General features: G+C 41.4%; 1 protein-coding gene and 1 long non-coding RNA gene across 3 annotated transcripts in view; both read right to left on the bottom strand.

The window, feature by feature from the left end:
- Positions 1–8696: 8696 nt before the first annotated feature.
- LOC309372516 lies at positions 8697–10088 on the bottom strand. Its single transcript, XR_014169540.1, has 2 exons — positions 9452–10088; positions 8697–9186 (listed from the first exon to the last, which is right to left on the bottom strand). It is a non-coding gene; the product is annotated as an uncharacterized lncRNA (long non-coding RNA).
- Positions 10089–11659: 1571 nt separating this feature from the next.
- MDM4 (MDM4 regulator of p53) overlaps positions 11660–16671 on the bottom strand; it is a 29652-nt gene continuing 24640 nt past the window's right edge. For both annotated transcript variants that reach the window (XM_081916151.1, XM_081916150.1), the window contains exon 11: positions 11660–15749. In XM_081916151.1, the coding sequence (XP_081772277.1) occupies positions 15216–15749 (534 nt within the window). In that variant the 3' untranslated portion in view covers positions 11660–15215. The remainder of the gene's footprint in view (positions 15750–16671) is intronic.

The following is a 16671-nucleotide window of genomic DNA, read 5'->3' on the forward strand; positions in this document are numbered from 1 at the left end:
GAGCTCAGCAGTGAAGTACAGCCAGATCCAATGACAGGTGGAGTTTTGTCCTCATCTTTCTCCTTGCTGTGTTCTAGAAGGACAGCACTGAGACTGCGAAGGAGGAATCTGACACTGGTGTAATGGTTAGCTTGGCAGAGAAGGACCTGGGAAACTATTTGAATAGCCCTACATGTATAAAACTTAAGAGAAGATACAGAATAGCCCAACTAAAATAATCAGAAGGATACATCGTGTTTCCTGTGGTGAAAAAGGCTTCTCTTTGTTAAGGACAACTAAGCTGAATATAGGGACACGGGTGGTGCTGTGGTCTAAACCACTAAGCCTAGGGCTTGCCAATCAGAAGGTCGGTGGTTCGAATCCCCGCAAAGGGGTGAGATCCCATTGCTCGGTTCCTGCTCCTACCAACCTAGCAGTTCGAATACACATCAAAAAAGTGCAATTAGATAAATAGGTACTGCTCCAGCGGGAAGGTAAACGGCATTTCCGTGCACTGCTCTGGTTTCACCAGAAGCGACTTAGTCATGCTGGCCACATGACCTGGAAGAACAGTCTGCAGACAAATACCAGCTCCCTTGGCCAGTAAAGCCAGACGAATGCTGCAACCCCAGAGTCATTCGTGACTGGCCTTAACTGTCAGGGGTCCTTTACCTTTTTTAATCTGAATACGTAATTGGTGGTATTCAACTAATGTACCTAACTTGTGTAATCTTCATTCATTTCAATGGGTCTACTTTGAGTAAAACTTAGTTGAATGTCACCCAATATAAATATGGATTGTCTGGAATGTGCAAATAGAAGAAACCTGAGAAGCATGATTAGCCACGTCTTATATGATGGAAAGACCCAACTTTTAGCATCCAATAGCATTTTTCAGGAATTCAATCAGTACGAAACCTATCTTTCTGGAGAACGGTTTGAAGGGCCAAGCTCTACACAAATCTACTGCAATAAAAGGATTCAACTTCCCCTTCCATGCCACATTGTTTAGGGCTCCCTTGAGCCCAGGGGTGGTCAAATCTTGAACCTTTCTAGGAAAATGATGCAGTGCTTCCCAACCCAATGTATGAATGGCTACTTACCCATTTCCAGGAAGCTTACCTCTACCAATTCTCCATGGAGAGAGACTTGTGGCCCACTTTGCCTCCAAGTCACAGCTCCTTAGAGGGCTCCCTGCTGCATAACTTTGATATGTTTTAGTATTTTAACTTCTGTCTGTTTTAAAGTATGACTGCAATTTTTTCCTTGATTTTCTTGTTTTATGTTTTTGTTTATATCTTTTTGAAAACTGCTTTGAGGGTTGCTGTTGGGTTTTGGATTTTTTTACAACCAAGCATGTAATTTTTTAATGAAATAAGTAAAATAATTAAAACTGACATGCCTTTGAAACTATAGAGGAAATGACACTTTTTTACAAAAAAATATCCATTGTTTCCTATTCTCACTGTTGACAAGAAGCTCCCTGGTAGGTTGAATACACCTGGAAAACGATGGTATGTCACACTTCAAATGCTACATGACTGCTTTGCAGAGTTTCTCCAGGTAGTCCTTCAGACTCTATTAAGTTTAATGCATACAAACTTCACTATGAATATTTGGTTTAGGGTTGTTAGTTTCTTCAGCAAATACCCAGCATGCCTACATTCACGATAGCCTCACTGCTAAAGACTGCTCAATATTTTTAAAGCTTTTATGTTAGGTTCACTCTACCAGATCTGTCATAACAAAGCACCTGCAAAAAAAGAACTTCTAGAAAACAACCACCACACAAATACACCAATGCCCACCTGCTTAATCTTTAATTAAAAGAAGAGAACAGGCAAGGGTGAGAAGGAAAAGCAAGTAGTAAATATTTAATCTGGGCACGGTGATTACGTTAACAAGATCACTGGGGTTAGAGGAATGAGAAGTGGCACTTACTGAATGGTAAATCCCGACAAAGCCACCAAGGAGATAAATAAAATATCCCAATAAGGCAGGGATAAAAGTGATGCAGACACCCAAGGCATTGATTACCGTTAATGGGCAATAGATGCTGGGGAAAGCATTAGAGGGTTTTTTGATTCAAATGCTTAAAGGTGCAAAGCAGTTCCACGCAGGGATTAAAACCATGAAGATAAAGTGAGCAATATACATGTCTATCTGCGCACTAGGGCAGAAGTTCCAAATTGGGGGTCCGCAGCGCCCAGGAGGGTCTGAGGCAGCATTCCCATAACAAAAACTACCATAGAGATACCATTATTATTTTTTTCAAAAGTAGGGCATTTATTCTACATTCTACGTTTACTTATTGTTGGTGTTGCTGTGGCTGATTTTCACAAGGACACTTTGTCTTTATTTTGTTGCTTTAAATACTTAGTTTTATTTTAGGATGATATCTCTGAATTTAACACATTTTAAGCCACCTTGAACTGTTAGAAGATTGGGGCATAATGAACAAACAAATGGGGAGGGGGAGTGAATTTCACTCACCATTCTGAAATAACTGGCTGAAAATGCCCTTTCCCCATTTTCCCTCATTATTTTTAATTTTTTTCCAATGTAGCAAAAAAATTATCTGATGTTAAGGAAGTGGACCAATTTGTGCATCCCAATGAACTGAAAGCTGCTTACTTCCAGGTAAGCATGTTTCGGATTGTAGCCTTAGGGATCTCTGCAGTTGATCTGTGCAAACATTTACCTCAGAATCCAGTAACATTTTGGCCAACCATTAGTGAAACATGAGTACAATCAAGAGCTTTTAGACCAAAAAAATTCAACTGTATTAGCTTACTTGAGCAAATATTCAAATTCACAACCTTGGTGAACTTTATCTGAATGGCTTCAGAGTTGGAATATCTGGATTTAATTCCATGTGAATTCAATCATTTAAGCAGCCAAGTAATTAATGCAAGTAAGTCAACCTGCATTAATTTAATTTTAAAATTAATTGCCTTATTAATGAGAATACTAATAACATTAATTAAAATTAAAATTAAACAGTGGTAATTATGTTTTGTTTAAGCACAAGCTTTTAATGATAAATGATTAGCAAATCCTAAGTCTCATAATCACACTAAACACAATGCACATGTGATAATAGCCAGTATCACTTCTACATGGTAAGGACTTCTGGAAGTGAAAGTGCCTAATTATCCAAAATGTTTTCACATACTCACATCAAAAGCAATAAAAAGAGCTAGCCATTCTTTTTCCTTGACTTCTCTCAGGACCAAACAAACCCACCTGACCTCGCAAATCAGATTTTTTTGAGCACAGCTACAGACACGTCTAAACCCAGGAACACCTGTCAATGCTACTTGGCATGGTTGTCATAAGTACAGTGGTAGGCTAGGAGTAAGGAGACCCAGGTTCAAATCCTGACTCAGCTTTGAAGCAAAATAGTGGTGTTGCGGGGGGAACACTGTCTGGAGCTCCTTGCAGTGGCTATGGAACGGAACCACTGCATTCAGACCGTAAGCCAGGATGTAGAACTGGACCTTGAGACCTTATAGCAATCTCAGAGACAAAAGATGCATACATACATTGGCTGCCAGATGGTTTGCAGGCCCAATTTAAGGTGTTCAGCCTTGTGTTTAAAGCCTGGGGAGGGATCCCGTGATTATTGCTGAGAAGAGATGCTGAAAAGGAAGCTTCAGACAGGAAGGCTTAATGGAGACAACATTTCATCTATTCTGGTGGGAAGGGCCACAGATCAGGACTAGAGCATAGGTTTTGTGTGCAAAAGGCCCTCTGTTCAATCTGGCATTTCCAGGAAGGGATGGAAAAGCTTCATCTCAAGAAACCTGGAAAGCTGTTTCCACTCCACGTAGAACATGGTGCCCTGCAGATGTTGCTGGACAACAACTTCCATCATCCCTGACCAAGGGCTATACTGCCTAGGACTGATGGCCGCTGAAGTCCAACATCTGGAGGATCCCTCTGGCGCTGATCATACTGAGCTAAATGGGCCAGTGACATGGACTCAGTAGAAGGCAGATGCCCACACTCCACTTTACCCTCTGAGCAGTTCCTCTGCATCCCCGTTGGTATGAATCTACAAGGGCTCAGGCACCACAAGAGGGAAACCCCATGCTATTACAGCAGGAATAGGGAACCTGTGGCCCTCACAACCCATTAGCCATACTGGCTGTATCTGATGGGAGTTGGGGCCCTCCAGATGTTGTTGGACTCCAGGTCGCAGTGGGTGAGCTCTTACACCGCACCCTGTGGGAAGGGCAGAGGTAGGACTTGCGTGGGCCTTTCCCACCTAATTGTGGTCCAGCAGGAAAGGAAGCCCACACCTAGATAGCAGCTCCATGCCACATTTTGTGTACAGATAGCAAGATCCATGCCTGTGCACTTGTCTCCGATTAAGACCTCTTGCCAATGATAGATTAGTAAAGAGGAGGTTTGCAATAGGAAAGATTGCTCTAGATCAGTGTTTCCCAACCTTGGGCCTCCAGCTGTTTTTGAACTACAATTCCCATCATCCCTGACCACTGGTCTTGCTAGCTAGGGATGATGGGAGTTGTAGGCCAAAAACATCTGGAGGCACAAGGTTGGGAAACACTGCTCTAGATAGCCTGCCAGTTTCTTATTAGCATGTCACTGCAATAGTTCTCTATTCCTGTGTGATGGCTGTCCCTCTAGGCCTTTTGCTAACACAACAAGCAGTCGGTTTCTTAGGAATGTAACCTGAAGTATGTCCAGCTTTTGTCAACTGCTGTTTATTACTTGCAGGGATTTGGGATCTCTTCACAGGCCTTCATTAGGCAGAACAGCAGGCCTCTTGTACTGTAGATTTTACAGGAAATTCCAGAGCCAGCTAGCTAGCCCACATACAATAATCATCTACAAATACGGCAAGCTGCTTCAGTTCAAAAAGGGGAGATTCTGGTGACATCAGAAGCCATGGAAACAGACACAGGAGATACGGCATCAACATTAATCACAAAGCCATCAGTGTAGTTGACAGCTAGAAAGCAGGAAATAAAATGGAACATGGAAAAACTTCAAGAACACACATTACTCAGGCAGGCTCATCCCTCAAAGATTTCTATCACCAAACAAGTTCCCGCTGCCTCATTTGCAGTTTGTTCAGATTGGAAATGCGGAGGAGGAGGAGGCAGCCCAAGTTATAGAGAGTCCCTGTATTTCTCATCTCTTAGGACTTGCAGGGAGAATCTTCAACAGGGGGTTCAAAGGCAGAAGGGGCAGTTGGCACAACTGAGCTACCAAAATGCTGTGGAACTCCGGCACCTATAACCTCCAATAATCTGGCGTTACATATTTCAACATATGGGGAGCACCAGATTGGCTACCTCTTTGAGAGAGGGTAGTTGTTCTCCTTAAAACAGGACCGACAAGCATGGGGGGTTTTTTTGCAGTAATTTCTCCACCCTATCCAGTTGAACTGAAACATTGCATATTTACTTAACAGGATTTAAATACCACTTAATCATTAAGTAGTTTACATAAAATTCAATTAAAATACAGATGAAAATTACATGTTAGAAACCAGATGACCTAACTTTATCAAAGTGAAACCAGCAGTTTTTAAAGTACACATAATAAAATAAAATTATATGTCTTGTTAAGCTTGACTGAATGAAAGAAGTTTTTGGTGGGTGCTGAGAATTCAGCCAAAGTACATGCTATATATATATATATATATGCTTTCGTAGATTTCGTATATATATATTTCACCCTTGGTAGTAACTTTATTAGGGCAAAGGTTTAAGAAGCAGGAAGTTCCAGAGAGCAGGTATAGCTCACCAATGCATCTTAGCTCCTACTTCTCATACCGTTTTCCTTACCACCTCAGTCTTTAGAGTATGTACCTTTTATCAGTAAGTCTTCCAAAGCCAGGACTGCCCTCCTATATTTGCAGAGAGCTTGATACAGCAGGACCTTCCTGCATTTCTAGGGTACGTCAGCAACACCTTAAGCAACAATGGACATGAAGCTCCTCGGACAGATCTCTGCAGAGAATCCATTGCCACATGTTCTTCTTTACTGAATACCAAGCAAATGCACTGAAAGAATTGGAAAGCATTTCCTTGACAAGATATCCCGTCAAGTAGTCCGATGCCAAGGTGAACAATTCCATCACACTCTAATAAACTCTTCTATGTTTTAAAGAAAGACAGAAAGATACACTATGTCTACAAGGCAATCCAGGGTCAGGTGTCTGCTTTTCAGCCAGAAGCAGGTAAAAAGCTCTTCAGGCAAAGGTGCAAATTCACATAAATATATCCTCACTCTTTCTCACAGGCCTGACCCAGCCACCTGGAGTTTTGTAGGGGAGAGTGAGCTAGCCAGGTATTAATAGCGCAATTCAAAATGAATGCAATCAGGAAAGACAGCAAACTGCAAAGTTTTTCCCCAAAGCAAGTAAGCACTAGATGTACTAGGTCACCACAATAGGGGGGTGTAATCCAATGGCAATTTGCATTTCCAAGTAAAAATTACTTTGCAAGTAAGCATGAATTGGGTTGCACTGTAATTGTTTGAAAGCAAAAGGTAGGTAGTGAACCCAGCAGCGAGGAAAATAGGAAAGTTGTTAGCTTAGGAATAGGGAATCTGTGGTCCTCCAGATGGTGTCAAGACTCCCAACTCCCATCAGCCTCACTTGCCACAGCCAATGGTCAGGGAAAAGTATGCATGGTGGTTGTTGGCATTTGTCTGTCTCAATATACAATGGGGGCGTGTCTGAAATCAAACCTCTGCATTAGCAGCACCAAAGTAACCTCCCCCGGGTGCAAGACTGGGCAGCCTATATGGAGGTCCTGGGCAGCCTATATGGAGGTCCTGAGATGACAAGATCTCCCTCTCGGCCTCACTGATGTGGTCCAAAGGCAGGCAGAGCAATACATTTGACACCAACCTGGCTGAAGTTGATGGAAGGAGGTGTACAATGATCCATCTGTCTCAGGGATAACATCTGGAGGGCCACAGGTCTTTTATCTCCGCCTTAGCTAAATTTAACCAAAGTTCAACTGGCTAAGAGGTTTCAGAGAAATGCAAAATGGGTGGTTATCCATTTTGGAACTGGCCTTAAGTTGTAGAAATCTTGTTTCCTCACATTTATGGAAAATATTTCCTCTTGTAGTTCCCTCATTGCCATCTCTGCAAATCCAGGGAGGTTGTGGAACTCTCCTCGAGATTATTGTGGAGGTAAGGGGGATAGAGAGAAACTTCATCCAGACATGATATAGCAGTGTGAATTTGCAGATGTGGTGGAAAGAGATGGCGAGCCCTAGATGGAGGATGGGAGCTAGTCCTGGACTCGGCACCATCTGTGGAAGAACAAGTAATGGCTCAAGCTGCTGTACTAACCACAATCTTGCCTAGAAATTGGATTATTCACTAGCCACATTGAGTAATGAGCCCTACCTCTGAAAATATTTTCGAAACTTCCAATGAAGCAAAATGCTACTGGTAGGGGGAAAGGTGATTTGAGCACATGGAACCTATTCAGACACCAGTTGCCTGTGTGTTTTGTAGCCCAAATCAAAGAGTGGGTTCTGATCTTTTAAGAATTTGGGATCAAATTATTTGAAAGGCTGCTGCATCTGTACAAACCTACTTGGATATTAAGATCTGCTCCAGAGGCCTGGTTCATCCAGCTGTTATGCCTGCCATAAGGTCCATTCAGCTGGCAGGCATGAGGAACAGGGCCTTTTGTGCAATACCCTCCAGACTGTGAAACACCCCCACCCTCCAAGGTGTGCATGACCTCCACACAAGAATTTCAACTGGGTTTTAAAGACTAGGATTTTCAAGATGGAGCAATATAGAGAATATAGCCCAGACAGCTATTGCAAGGGAGCTGCATCAGTTTTTTGTTTTTTTAGCTGGCCTGTTTTAAGGAACTGTTGATGCTGCTGTATCTTAAAGGCTATTTTGTTGTTAAGAGCAGCCTTGAGTGGGCTATGCACCCAAAAGTAGCACATAGATTTTATAAGTACCGTAAATAATACATAGGATTAAACTTGTGTGTTCCCTCAACCATTAGTGAATCCAGGCACTCGCAATGCACTTCCAGTCTCTACCTGACAAGGAGAAGGAATATTGCTGCCACAATTCCAGGCCACTGAATAACAGCTTCTGTTCTTTATAAAACAAATACTTCTCTCATAGCATATTTGACTCCTGTGTGTGGTAAATTTATGCATAAATTTAAAATATGTACCTTGTAAGGCAGAAACTTTCAATGGAATTAGATTTTTCAGGCCTAACTATGTTTAACCCATTATGATACCAAGAGCTTAAAGGTTGTACTAAAACCCAATGGAACTAAAGTAAAAGTTATCTTGCCAATTTGCACTGAACCTGGCGTCAATGGTGATGCTATTCAAGCCAGTATATAACCCCTAATCTCATAAAAAATTATATGGCTGTACCATTTTTAAGACAAGGCATCACTTTGGTTAACTTTGCTGAATTTGATGTAGCAGACCACATTCTCATTCATGCACTAAAGTTCCCTAGCTAAGCTGAGAACTGTCTAAATGCTACAGAAGTTTGAGCAGGAGGTTCCTTCTTTGTAAGTAACTGATGCCATCTAGCTGCAGCTGAACAAAACTTCAGACATTTCTGTAGAGGAAGCCGCCTTTTTCCTTTTAAGTTGTGGGTAATATTTATTTCCTCTCTTACCATCTGAAGACGTTTATGACGGAGGTGGGGAAGCAAAAAAAATGCTCCAGGCTTAGTAACCTTGCATACAGATGTTATTATTTATTTCATAAAATTTATAACCCGCTTGATTGTAAAAAAAAACCTCAAAGTGTTTTACTAAAACATAAAACAAGAAAATCCAGAAAAATTTACAATCATACATTAAAATATATAAAATTAAAATACTAAAACAGATCTACCTCTCAACTCTCTAAGGATCAAGGTAACCTTGTCTGAACAATTGTGCTTTTATCAGGCCCCGAAAAGTGTACAGTGAAGGTACCTGCTTGATCTCAATAGGCAGGGAGTTCCAAATTGCACTAAACAACCGAGTTCATACAAATGGGGAATGGGTATTATGTGGCACCTGTAGTAGTGCCAACTTTTGAAACCAAGGACTGCGAAGCATTTGCATGTCAAAATGTTACACAGATTAACACATCTTCATTCAGAAGGGCAGGTCTAGGGGAGAAAATTCCAGTAAGCAAGTTTTAAACCTAACCCACAGTACCTCTAATGTTCCACCTTAATTATCATATCTTTCGCTCTGTAAGACGCACCAGACCACAAGACGCACCAAGTTTTTGGAGGAGGAAAACAAGAAAAAAAATATTCTGAATCTCAGAAGCCAGAACAGCAAGAGGGATCACTGCGCAGTGAAAGCAGCAATCCCTCTGGCTATTCTGGCTTCTGGGATAGCTGCACAGCCTGCATTCGCTCCATAAGACGCACACACATTTCCCCTTACTTTTTATGAGGGAAAAAGTGAGTCTTATAGAGCAAAAAATACAGTAATTGTATCTGCCTGCTCCTTAAAGTTGGTCAACATTTGTGTTTCAATTCTCACGGTTCTCCTGTGAAGCTAAGAGAAAACATTCAAGTTAGGAAGTCACTAGGAGATTTTATTTGTGTAAGAACGTCAACGGAACAGCACTGACAATTTAATTGGATACTAAAAGCATATCAATATAGTGCATTAAGAGCACTACATGTCTATCAGCCAGCTAGCAGGCAACAAGGACTTTCACTTTTCATTGAATTATATTCAAATAAAAATATAGCAAAAGTAAAGATTAGCTCATTTCCTTTTCTGGAATACGAATACATACATACAAATACAGTGGTGCCTCGCAAGACGAAAAGAATCCGTTCCGCAATTCTCTTCGTCTAGCGGTTTTTTCGTCTAGCGAAGCAAGCCCATTGACAGCTTAGCGGATTAGCGCTACAGCTGTCAAGCGGCTTCCAGCGATCAGCTGTTAAGCGGCTTATCAGCGGAACAGCTGATAAGCGGCTTAGCGGCTTAGGAAAAGGGCAAAAAAAGCGAAAGAAACCCGCAGGGGGACGCAAGATTTTTTTCGTCTTGCGAAGCAACCCCATAGGGGAATTCGTTTTACGAAGCGCCTCCAAAACGGAAAACCCTTTCGTCTAGCGGGTTTTTCGTCTTGCGAGGCGTTCGTCTTGCGGGGCACCACTGTAAAATGCTTCGACTACCTATGGAGCATTTTTGGCCAACTTCAACAACAGGGTTCCTCACCCACCTAGATAACTCTGCTCTGAGCTTCCTACCACTTGGAAAAACAAATGTTTTCAAAAGTCCTCAAACAACACTAAGGCAAACACTGGGTGCATCTTAAGTTTGCATTTAATTCGTATTTGTACAGTCAACCAAGAACACAAACAGAACACGAATGCTGTGTGCGATTTTTAAAAAACCAACTATTTTTAAAAATAAATTATGTGTCACATTGAAAAATTAACTAATTTGTTATCTATAGCCTACTTCAGTGCTACGAGTAGTCAAGCAGTAGTGTACGCAGACTAACACCTTTCTTTGGCTCTTACCGTTATCTCAAAACACACACCAATTATTAAGATAAGGATAAAAGAGAGGTTTAAGATAAGGATAAAAGAGAGGCTTCTGACCACTCTCCATTTGGCAGTTTGGGATTAAACTATGCTTATCTTGTCCCCATTGTTAAACTGCATTCCCACAAATGCTCATTCGCTTAGCAGCTGAAAATGGCTTGGACAGGATGCTTATTACATTTTAACCCCCCCCCCCAAAAAAAGCTCATGGTCCTCTCCTTCCTTTAGCATCACAACCACTCTTGACCATGGATTAATGGCAATTTGGATTGGTCCTTCTGATCATAGTCTAACACACTAATGGCTACACCACATCAGTTCTTATAAATGTCTTGCAATAAGAATTTTAAGGTTATATATATATATATATATATATATATATATATATATATATATATAAACAGTGTTCATAAATGTACCAAGCAAACATGTACATAAATATATAAATCACATGTCTAAAGCATCACAGGAAGACAGTCCTGAAACCATTTTAACTCTTCCAAACTGACCAAATGGAAGGAAAGAGGAAATGAAAAAAACCTTCCCATTGTCTCAGGAATTAAGTAATTACCATCTCAAAGGAATGGCCAGACTACCAGAAAAGGCAATCAGATAAGGCATTATCAGATAACCTGGCAGATAGGAAAAACAACAACATTCAAATTTCTGTTGTAGACCACCTTTTCTGTGATGTAGGTATGATGTTTGTGGGGGGTGGTCTTGGGCAATGCCCCTTCTGTGATGCATGTATGAAGGGGTGGTCTTGAGCTCCAGAGCAGGGGATTCCAAAATGGATATATAAGGCCTTGTGCGTCATTGTTCGAGGTCCTCCTCCTCCTCCATGTGAGGGGAGCACCATGTTGCAACAGTTTTAATAAAGATCAGGCTTACTAGCTGCTTTGCTTCTCAATATTCCCTGGTTGGCCTCTTATTTTCTCCTACCGATGGAGAACCTACAAAGGACTCTATAAGGGCTCTTGTGTACCCCACAAGGGAATAAGGGCAGATTTTGTTTACAACAGTCTACAGAATGTTACCCCAGAGAAAAACCTGTAAAAGTTCTCTTGTACCTACAAACATAAACATGCAATTCAGGTCATCACAGCCATTTCAAAATCACAGGAGACCAGTATTAGCTAGGATAGCAGAAGGCCCATTTATTTAATTTCAAACTGTAATTTCAGTCAGTGCAATAATGAAGTTCAGCATTGTTTAAAGATGAGATGCATTTGGCGCAACTAAATTCCAGAAGCTAAAAAGTCACAGGCCTTCCAGTACAGATAACAGTATTTCAGGGGTAACAGTGTTTGCTGAGATAGCTATTTTAGGTGCATTCTGCAGTGAGCATTTGCAGATCTGGCTGGAAGAAAAGGTGCTGCGGCATGCTAATCGTTTTATCTTGAAATTTAACCTCGTTGCTGCTCTGTGTCAACTTTGCATCAGAGATAAATATTAACATTTGAACAAAGCATCACATGACACATGTCTGATCAAAGAATAGGGTAGAATTGCATTTCACACACTAGCAATTTTTAATTTGAAACAAATGACAGAAAGTACAAAGCAGAGGCCCGAGTAAGCCTACAGAAACACCCCCACTTCCATTCTGCACCACATCTCTCCTCAGCCAGGAGAGGAGGGGATGAGAGGGAGAGAAGGTGGGAGACGGACCAGCCCAGGCTTTAAAACAGGTCAAGATGTTATGCTCAACATTTTGCTGCTACCAAACACACTTGAGTTATCTCAATCCTTCATCCCGCATTAATAAATGTTTTACTTTTAAATAAATTTTGCATTATCTCAACCATGAGCGAGGATGTGGAAATTCCCAAAGCAACATCATGACACAAAGAGAAGGTTGAGAACTCTGAGGCTATTATTTTCAGTGGTAGCCCCAGACTGAGGAGGACATCCTTCGGATCTCGGTATTTAGAAGTTTCTTGAAACAAGTAATTCTAAACTGTTTTGGTTTTAAAAGGTTTCACATGTGTATATATGCATACAATTTTAACAGTGATTTTGATTATCACAGAGAAAAGCAGGTTTTCATAGTGCTGTGATCAGGGAAATCCCTGGCACCCCTGCACGGGTGGCCCGGCTTCCCAATGACTCATGTGATGAGTTGGCAGAGAACAGATCTCCTCCTCCCCATCAGCTGTGTTTCAACCCTTCTTGACACTAGGGGTGAATCTGGGGAGCCAGGAGAGAGCAGGAATAGCAGAGCAAGAGCAGAAAGAGGAGACAGGAAAAACAAACAAAAGAAGAGCCAAGGAAAATGGCATTCCTGCCTTTTCTCTTTAGCCGCTGCCTGAAGCTGCTGGCAAGAGCAACCTGCAGTGGAGCTGGCAGGAAGATGAACCAGTCAGGGGGCTGCCCTATCCACCAGGTGTGCCCTCTCAAAAGTCTGACTTCCTGCCAGTGGGTGGTGACAACCCACACTCCTTCCTCCACTAAAGGAGAAACAAGCCCCTCCCTTCACCACCACCCACAATATTTATAAACAGCATCACTGTAATAGACAAAAACTCAGCAGTGGTACTTCAGACCCCCACTGCCAGGGGCGTTTTAAGGAAAATAGGTTTTTGCTTTTTGCTTCTTTCAAGCTTCCCCATTTGGGAAATATCAACCATAAGCAGCTTGCTGGTAGGTAAACACTGAAATAGCAGAAAAATTAAGAATCATCCATACAAATGTTTGCTAAACTCACACAAAAAGCCACCCACACCCCAAAAAGCTAAGGTGGTCAACCTATGCTGCCAAAACAAATTGTTAATGGCCATAGATGAAGAAAAAAGTTACAGCGGTTACAGGGCCAGTTAAACTGTATGCCCTCAGGGGATATCTTGGTCAAAGGGGGCTTAGAAGAGACCAGGAAGGGATTCTAGCAGACAACATGCCTGAGGGAGGTCAATGTCAGGTGCATCACCCAACCAGTACCATAAAGCTGCATTTGGAATTCTAAAGCAATAGGGCATTCACTATATATGCCAGTTTCAATATGCCAAAGAAAACATATGTCTGGGAACAATCCTGTAGCAATCCCAAAAGAATGGAGTAAATAGATGACAAGATGTATCTTATAGGCTTTAAAGTGCAAGATGCCTCATTAGAAGACTCACCAACACGAACCCTTAGAAGGAACAAAGGGTGCCAAAAGAGTTGAAGAATATTAGTTTCATATTCAGGACTATTTGAGTAGGCCTATCTTCAGGGTTCACAGAGCTATTTGCATTTAAACTACAGAGATGGGGAATCTGCAGCTTAACAGATGATGTTGGATGCCAACACCTATCAGTCCCAGCCAGAATGGTCAAGGACCAGGGATGATAGGAGTTTAAGTCCACAAACATATAGAGTTCCCAGAGGTCCTACTGTTATAAGGTCTGTTTCTGGCCAGCCCTGAATCTTCCTGAAAAGGTATCCCATACCCTTACATCAAAAGTGGGACAAGAAAAGAGTTAAGGAGCAATAATGAGGAAGTAGCAAGAGCAATGCCATGCTACAGAAGTTCAGAAGCAACTGCTGGGGAACAGGCAGATATAAAGGGGGAGGCAGAAGACCCTTCAAAGAACCCGATTCTCTCTCTCTTGTGGACCATTACTCCAGATATCTGCAATGGCAAGATCTTTGGCAAAATGACTGGTAGGGTTATGCTACACTGGATATACATTGGACATTGGATATCTACACTGAATATAGACAGGGCATTTATCTTTTCATCTAGTAATGTATGGGTTCGAAAAGAATGTCCATCATGGCTAAATAAAAACTTTTTTAAATTATATTTTATGATGGGCAACTATATTTGCCCTTATTAAATCTTTTTCAGCTTCTCAAAGGCTCTAGCCGGTCACTCTTGAAAAACTGACTGTCCAAAAACAATTTTTTTCAGATACTACATAAATTGTGGACTATTCTTAAAGCTACAAATAACTTAGAAAACTGAAAGAGGGTGTAAGCCAGCCTTCAAGCTGGTGCCTTCCAGATGTTTTCAATTGCAACAGTCATCAACCCAAGATCTAGAAGGCACTGGGTTCGTGAAGGCTGATTTAAGTGTTAGCTACATTATCATATTGTGAAGAGCCTACACCCAGAGAGGGACATGGAGCACCACCGCATTAACATTTCACAAAAGAGGGGCCATCATTAAGAATAGCCCCATGCACATAAACTCAAATTGAAGGTGCTTTATTCCCTAATTCTGAGGGGTGAGGATTGCACAGCTATATTTTCTAACAAGTATTCACACTAACCTTTGTGAATATTTCCAATACCACAACAAAAGTTATGCAAAGAGCAGGTATCTTAAATTGCACAGTAAGAGAAAAACACAGCTCAATACATAGCCACACAATAAGATTTCTGCACTTCAGAACTAGCACCATTCTGCACAAAAAATTGCTCATCTTACGGCTTTTACATAGGCAGCTGACATAGTTATAACAAAGAACCCTTAGCCAGTCAGTCTGATGACTGCATGCTAATTTCCAGGTTGTGTAGCCAAGAAATTTCACGGGTTTTCCACGTTTTGCTGCTAGCAGGGTTTGACGTATTTCTTTTTGGAGTTCACATTCCCCTCTCTGGTAAAAAAATATATATAAATATACTTCTAAATATAAATCTTTATCCTTTAGTTATAGTCCACTGAATGATGTTCCTTGCTCCGCAGCACCTGACAAGCGACGTTGCTATGCTATAAAGGTCCTGATCACCATCTGAATCTGTCTCTTACACACTGGGCAAGGTGACTGGCCCTTTTTTAACATTTTTGCACAAGTGAAACAAGCCACCAGGTGAGCTGTCCTTCCATGGACAATATTCCCGTTCCGTGGCCTCTTCTGACACATAATGCAAGGTTTCAGCAATTCTTTGCTACTCTCAAGGGACCATTTTTCTTTGTGCTTACCAAACTGCAACAAAGGCTCTTTTCCTGCAAGATCCAGAGAATCCACAGAGCTTCCAGGACGTAGGTTGGGTTTGATTTCTGATCTGCACAGGTCTTTGGACTGCATAAGTGGAGCAGATACTGTCCTTCGGCAGTCTGGGACATCTATCCCTTCTGTGTCCTCTTTGCTTTGCATTGTGGCAATGTTGGATGAAGAGAGAGAATGTGCTAACATGGGGCAGTCAGAGAACCAGTCTTTCCGCAAGGCCCAGCAGCGGAAACAGTACCGTTTAATGGGAGAGTTAAACTTCTTGCATTTTGTGCACTGCCAATAGTCCTGATGAAAGAAAGACAATCAAACCAATCACAGGTTTGTGCATTCACAATAAAGGCTTTCTTACAGTAGAAGCAGTAACCAGCTCCATCAATTCTGTTCTTAAGTCATGGATTAAGAGAATGGTTACTACCTACTCAAGAGTGTCCATAGGCACTCAGCACCCTCAGATACCCACCCTTAGTTTCCACCAAAAAAAAACTTTTTCAATTCTAACTTTTTTTTAAAGGTGTTTCTTTGGGGGGGGCTGTCTATGTTTAGCTCTCTCTGTGTTTGAGCAACACTTGTTTTGGTGAAATTGGTATTTTTTGTGTAACTATTTCTTAGATTTTCCAAAATGGTTGGGGACCATTGTAGCTGAACCCTCTAAATGAGATGTCCTTTTTGCTGAACCTCATCTTTATTGTGCCCCCTCCCATAATATCTTTGGAAGAACAAAGTCTCTACCCTGTTCTCTATATTGAATTTTCAATGTCTTATTCTAAATTCAAAAGTAGATAGGCTCCTTGAGTCAGTTAGAAGGATATTTCTCAGACTCTATAAATATATAAAATCTATTGAACCTACACAATTGATGGTGGCTTACTTGATTACCTCATATACCAAGGGCAATGGCTTTTTGAGTTTAGAGCTATAGTTCAGTTGTCTGGTGCCAGGGACAGTCCAATTTGTCAAACTGGCACAAACTCTAAACTATACTCAAGCAGCAGCAAAACTTGGTTCTGCATGCTATGAAGAACAGGATGACTACTACTTCCATCGCAATGCAAAACCAGAAAAAGGAAAAATTGAGCGGAGAATAATGAAATAAATTCTGTTGTCCACTGATAAGTACTGAGAAAGTGTCTTTGTGCTGGGATTAAAAGGGCAATTTCAGAAACTAACCAGAACACTGCCACAATGATAGAGATCATATCTCTTTCCT

This window comes from Podarcis melisellensis (genome assembly GCF_964234715.1).
Source record: "Podarcis melisellensis genome assembly, chromosome: 6".
Classification (NCBI taxonomy): domain Eukaryota; kingdom Metazoa; phylum Chordata; class Lepidosauria; order Squamata; family Lacertidae; genus Podarcis; species Podarcis melisellensis.